This window comes from Melanaphis sacchari, unplaced genomic scaffold, assembly GCF_002803265.2.
Source record: "Melanaphis sacchari strain LSU unplaced genomic scaffold, SCAv2.0 Contig182_pilon_pilon, whole genome shotgun sequence".
NCBI lineage: Eukaryota > Metazoa > Arthropoda > Insecta > Hemiptera > Aphididae > Melanaphis > Melanaphis sacchari.
This window is the reverse complement of record NW_020270870.1, coordinates 326,623-333,659: the sequence shown is the minus strand read 5'-3', so window position 1 is coordinate 333,659 and position 7,037 is coordinate 326,623. Positions and strand designations below refer to the sequence as shown.

Below are 7,037 nucleotides of genomic sequence, written 5' to 3'. Positions count from 1 at the left end.
TTCATTAATAGGACTCTCTTCATTAATAGGACTCTCTTCATTAATAGTACTCTCTTCATTAGTAGTACTCTCTTTATTAATAGTACTATCTTTATTAGCAGAACTTTCTTCAAGAGGAATATTTTTAAAATCATTTATTGCATCAATGAGTTCATTATCTTCTATAGGAAATAATGGACCTTGCATTTTTTGTGGTTGACGAAATCTCTGCATCCTTCTTGCAGTACTCGAAAAGGTAACTTTACCTCTTAGTTTTGGTGTTCTATTAAAAATTTAATAATTCATTATTATTATATTAACAATTTATGATAAAGTAAACTAACTTTTTTATTTCTTCATCAAAAATTGCTCTATTAGGTGTGTTTTCATTGATTGCTCTTTCTCTAATTGTCATCAAAAAGTTTCTTTTTAATAAATCTTCATCATAGTTTCTTGGTTTATGTGTGTGCGGTTCTCCTGAATGGCGAATCATGTTGTCATGATTTCTAATAACTGCTCTAGCTGGACATGGTTTCTTTTTAATACTTTTTTGTGTACATTTTAAATACCTGTATAAAAATATTTAAAATAAAACAAAATTCAATTTATTTGAACACTATTACATTATTATTACTTTTTGTTATTTGCAATTTTATGGTTGTGGTAGGCAAATCCATTTCCATCATAAAATATTGTGCAATTTGGTCGTAAACCTGGAGCAGTGCGAACTGGTGACCAAGTGGAATGAGATTGTTCCGATTTTATTTTTGATTTAAGCTTTGTTTGAGGGCCAGATTTAGGTACTTCTCCATACTCAGGATCATCTGACATGGATATTATACATTTTGATTCATAATTGTCACTAATAGATGGTTCAGTGAATTTTAATACATTCTCATTATCACAATAATTATGGTCTAGACAATGAAATAAAAATCATATTTAAAACCTATTTATCAACTTCAATAAATAGTTATGATTGATCTTAATAGGTGTATTTTTGAAAAAATATAAATTATTTTTAAATAAATAATTAACTATTAGAAGTCTATATTGATATTAATATTAAATGAAATATCAACATACAGATACTGTGGACAAAACAGCACATTCTATGTATGTTTATTTCATGAATTACAATTATGTCAAGTGTATTCAAACGTTAACATATTAAATAGTATATTATGAATGTTGTATATGAAATAACTTACCTAACTAACCTAAACTAATTCATACTACTGGCTTAAAGACTCAATTAATAATCAATAGATTTTAAATTTTAATTAACTAATGAAGATAGACAATGGATGTCTTGTAAAGAAAAGTTAATTTTTATAAGAAACTCATAGAAATTAACTATTATTTTTAAAAGCATATTCTTATAGTCCAATAATAAATTTGTTTTTGTTTTTTATACTACATAGTATATATTCATGTATATTTTGCAAATGTAAATTAACACAAAATAGAGTAATATACTTCAATTCAATTTATGTTCATAAAATAAATAAAAATGGATAAAATAACATAACCGATATATTTTTAATAGTTAACACAATATAATAGAGGAATTATGAAATCGTCACCCATAAACATCCATATAACACTAGTAAAATATGACACCCTGCCACCCTAAAACTCAGTTTGCCTATACAAATAGAATAAAGATTTGGGACAAGCATCAAAAGTTGACACTTGCATACAAATAATTATAAAATGTATTAAGATCATAGGGTCGTAATGTGTTAAGTATAAAATATGAAATAATTTATAATTTAATAACATATTAAACAATATTGAAAATACCTTCATTACGTAAATATAATGATAATAGACAATAATAATAATAATAATAATAATGATGATGTATATAATCATACAATTGTATGCAAGGGAAAAGCTCACTTTTACCACTGTGTACCGATTTCACGAACAAAACGTACAGTACCCAATAGTAAAAGAATGGTACAACGCTTACCTGCCATTTTTGGTCGCTACCCAGTGCCAACTGAGCTATGAGGTACGAGCAATTAATGTAATAACGTAAGTAACATCGACCATAAAACGGTTCAACTCTTAAACGACGAACGGTTTATAAATTAACAATAATTCAGATTGTATTACGGCCGATAATTCGATCGAATTTGAATACTAAGTACTAACCCATATTCCACAACTACGATAAGACTAAAACTATCCGTTGTTTTTTAATAACAATATTTTCGGTTTGTTTCACGGCGATAACGTCAAAACGTCATATGTCCAGTCGGTTCACGACACGAACGCGAAATACGATTTTTAACACAAATAGTCAAATACACAATAGATTTTAATAAACGTAATCATCAAAATCGTCGTAAACTCAAAATATGTAATAAAAAACCCAAGGTACAGACATAACCAATGACGTCACGTCACCAATGTGATAACATAGACTTAAAAGATCCTTTTACAATATAGTAAATAGTTATTAATTATATCTATTTCTGATTTCACCATTTCAGTGACACGCACTTTATAAACGTTATAATCATAGAATTAACACGATTTTTTTCTAATTTAAAACAATATTAATTTTATAATCTAATACCTATACTATAACTAACTATTTATAATGTTAAATAATAATTATTATTATTATTTACTAATAGTATCTACATCGTAAATCATAATATAATAAATAAAAATTATTTTTTTTATATTTTTATTTGAAATTAACAATTTATACATAAGATGCACAATAAACTTTTGTACTAAAGGGTATGATTAAGGATTAAGCAGTCGCTCTTGAGCGACATTTATCTTGATTCTTTTTTTTTTTCATTAACATTATTGTTTATTTCAAAACGTTTAGGGATATGGGTTAAATTTGAAGTAAATCATGAAACCGCGTTCTTTTTAACTTACGATGTAAATTCTCTGATAATGCTGGAATGATTTTGAATTTTCTTGTGAAAGCGTGTATAATAGAATCATGCTTCTTTATCGATGGATTTCATATTAATATCGTTACGTAGTGTTTGATTGTAGTGGCGGCGCGAAATTATGGAGGCTTTGAAGCATATTGTATATTTTAAATATTTTTACCACCACCCTTAATAAGTAGCAGTAGCCAAAGGGCTTTCATACATGAAGAAATTGCTTTAAATAATCTTATATCTCCCTGCCACTGTTTGATGTTTGATTGGAGATAAATGTATAGTAGAGCGTTGAAGATACGTTGAACTAGATTCATCTTTCTAAAAGGAAAAATATTGTACCTAATTGAAAATCAAAACATTTTTTCTACTAGAAAAATACCATTATACTGATGCGTTCAGTCTTTCAGATTATTATTAATAATAATGTTATTTTAAAATCAATCATTAAGATTGATTTAATTAAAACCTACTTATTTTGTTACTATTTTGATAACCATTGATGTAACTGATGTAAGTATAAATTAATTTATAAGTTATTACCTATATCTATCTGCTTTAAATATTTTCAATTATTGTTTTCTTTTCTCCATAATTTTTTTCAAATGGCATTGAGTGATATTAAGATGGGTAGATATCTAAGGTATATTTAGGTGATAAACAACAAAACTAGTAAGTAGTGTAAACTCCTTCAGATAGCGTGGTTTTATACTGTCCGGAGGAGATAATATGTCGATGTTCGTTGTGCGGAGAACTGTAAAAAGAGATTTTGGTGATCGTCATCACCGGATCTTGGGGGGGGGGGGAAATTCGGGGCATGTGTCTCGGATACTATTCATAAAGGGGCACAAATTTCTAAGGTTATTGATATAAAAGGGCGCCAATTTCATATTTTGCCCCGGGTTAAAAAAATGTTAGATCCGGTACTGGTGATCGTCGCCGTATACGTTATGTTTTAGGGACAATTTATTATAAGGGGCATTAACAATACCTACTTAATATTTCAATAAAAATAACTTATTAATTTAATGTACTGTACAGTAGGTATTAAATACAAGTATTAAAATATTTTATTTTTATTTCATTAATCATAATACATATATATATTTGATAAATATTATTTTTAGAACTTTAGATAATACACTAGATGCATTATCAAATTTTATATCGCAACGATCAACGACAATATCTATCAAAAAAAACTGTGTATAAATTGCGTAACTAAATAATTATGTTCAATACTTTTAGGTTTGAAAAATGGTCAAATAAAATGTGAAACGTGAAATTTGAAGAGAACATAATCGTGGATTATGTGAATAGAAAACTGATTTTGGGAAAAAAAAACTTTTTCAGTTGTTGAAGCGTATAGTGTATTTTTAAATAGGATAAATTGCTTATTATGATTGGTTAAAACTTGTAATATTACCTTAAACTTTTTTAAAATCAATCATAAATGTAGATTCCACACTTTAAATTTTCATATCTTATAATCATTATTACTAGGTACCTATATACTTATTCTGTTATTACTCATGTACAGATATACTCTGGAGTTAATAATTTAGGAAAATATTTTTTTGAATTGTATTTATTTTGAAATGTATTAATCTATACTATATATAAAATTGTAAGGGTTTTTCTTAGACCGTGCTAACCGAGAAAACTACTGAACCAATTTGGCTGAAATTTTTTTTAAATGATAGAGAATGTCGGGGAGCGGGTTTATAGCATAAATTATGGACCTAACTCCTGTGAGTTAGAGATTTAGAGACAAAAACTGAGTTACACCGGTGGCGCCCTCTAGCAGATAAAAATATAAATATAAATATAATATAAATAACTAGCTGACCAGGCAAACGTTGTTTTGCTTAATATTTTTTTTTTTAAATTAAGTTGACCCGGTTAACTTAACGCCTTCAAATAAAATCTAGATTGATAATAAAATTCAAGTATTCCATTGTAATGAATTGTTACAGAAATCAATATATTGCATTTTGATAAACAATGTTTTCGTTTTGTTTTCTGGTGCAAAAATAAACAACGAAGACGGTTTTCCAACACGCGAACTGGCAACGTACAGCTGCCCGTACGAAAAACATGGAAATTTCAAATTGATCCCACAGACTTCCAACGATTGGCATTGCGATTTATTGATTGTCATCGCAAAAGCCAATCTAACAGGAAACTGAATCCGCTTAAACTGAAATGAAAGATCTGTTGGAATGGTCGGAATTCGTGGGATAAGGACTTCCTCCCCTTTGAAATTGCCCTTGATGATCGTTGATTGTATTACATTGTTCATCAGTTTCTTGATGGACAATCGTGTACCATTACACAATTTAGGAGGATTTAGATTCCGCAACATAATTATGATGATAAAGGTACTCGAGCTGATGTCGTTAATGCTTGCTTAAAATCTTCCCCTATATGGAACTATGTTGAAAACTTTATTTGCGAACAAACATGAGAGTTTATTTATGCGGAGGGGGCGATATTTTTCCAGCACAGTTGTTGAAAATTGGAAACGGAACTTTAGAAAATGAAAATGGTTACATTTCTGTCAATCACACGATCGGACGGGTGGTCAATAACGTGGAAGAGTTGTTTTCTACAGTTTATCCTGACATTTTAAATCTGTCCAATAAATCTTATCAGTGGTTATTTGAAAGAGCTATTATCTCTCCGAGAAATGTAACAGCAGGAGAAATTAATGATATTATCCTTTTAAAATTCGATGGACACTCACGTGAATATCTATCTATTGATACAGTTACATCAACAGATGATGCTATTCATTATCCACAAGAATTTCTCAATTCTCTTTCTCCTTCAGGATCTCCTCCTCATAAGCTAAAATTAAAAATTGGTGCTCCAATTACATTATTACGTAATCTTCAACCACCGAACTTATGTAACGGTACAAGATTACAAATAAAATCGTTGCGAAATAATATTATAGAAGCCGTAATTCTTACAGGGTCAGCGAAAGAAGAAATTGCATTTATTCCAAGAATTCCCATGATTCCCTCTGACTTGCCGTTTTCTTTCAAACAGCTTCAATTCCCGGTTAAAGTTTCTTTTGCCATTACCATAAACAAAGCGCAAGGACAAACATTCAAGTACGTTGGCGTAGATCTTCGTACAGAGTGCTTTTCACATGGCCAATTATACGTGGCATTTTCTCGAACTGGGGACCCGAATCATCTTATGATTTTAATTTCAACAGGAAATATAACAAAAAACATCATATACTTAGAAGTCTTATAAAATTCTTATTTTAATTCTTTTTTTTCTTTTTTTTTCTTCATCAACTTCAATAAAATTCTTTATCAACCATAAATTATTTCTTTTTTATCTGTATTTATTTTTATCATTTATAACGCTAGAAAAATTTCAATCCGTTTTCATAAACCGTTTTTTTTATATTTACTTGCCGATCACATCAAACAATAATATTTGAATAAAAAATTCTACATATCATGGTTCGAAGGCAAAATAAACAACCAATCACGGGCGAAGCTGTGCCGGGTCGGCTAGTTTTTATTATATTTTGTCAAAAAATTATTTTCTTAAAAAAGTATTCTATTCGTAGTAAAAAAAATGTACCTAAAAATCATGTGGTACTAGGAAAATAAACCATTGGTCAATATCATTTTGTCAGATTTTTTAGTATTAGCTATTAAAAATTAGTATTTGTTTGAAATAGTAACCATTATAGTAACTTATAAATTATAATAATTAATAATTATATATATTTTCAACAAAATTACGTTACCAAGCAAATTTGTCTTCGGTTTCATAATACCTATATTTTAAACTGGTAACGTTTTAAATGCACCAAAGTAATACGATTTAATAAAAATAAATCTACAAACTTTCATCATTCAATAAGAATGAATTTCCGATTGAATTTTTTTCAATAACAACAAGGTTTTAAATTTCAATACCGACAGGCGACAATACCAAACTAATATATTTATATACTTGATATTATAATTTATAATTTATATATTTTATTTTTAAGTTTTTAGTGCAGTCTACTGTACTGCAGTCGCCAGATTATAATTTTTTCATAAAGAAGTTGATAAAAATAAAAATAATTTTTATTCCATGATAAAAATTCCTGCATACTGCATAGTA

The 7,037-nt window shown here is 28.3% G+C and overlaps 2 protein-coding genes across 2 annotated transcripts in view; one reads left to right on the top strand and one right to left on the bottom strand.

Moving 5' to 3' along the window:
* Window positions 1-2,335, bottom strand: part of LOC112592611 — a 6,249-nt gene extending 3,914 nt beyond the window's left edge. Inside the window, exons 1-4 of the mRNA XM_025336727.1 lie at window positions 1,958-2,335; window positions 614-896; window positions 324-548; window positions 87-262 (exon numbers count right to left, since the gene is read on the bottom strand). Of these exons, the coding sequence (XP_025192512.1) occupies window positions 87-262; window positions 324-548; window positions 614-896; window positions 1,958-1,964 (691 nt within the window). The 5' untranslated portion in view covers window positions 1,965-2,335. The remainder of the gene's footprint in view (window positions 1-86; window positions 263-323; window positions 549-613; window positions 897-1,957) is intronic.
* A 3,025-nt stretch (window positions 2,336-5,360) lies between these two features.
* LOC112592615 (ATP-dependent DNA helicase pif1-like) lies at window positions 5,361-6,164 on the top strand. Its single transcript, XM_025336732.1, has one exon. The coding sequence runs from the start codon at window positions 5,361-5,363 to the stop codon at window positions 6,162-6,164; it is 804 nt and encodes a 267-aa protein (XP_025192517.1).
* Window positions 6,165-7,037: the final 873 nt, after the last annotated feature.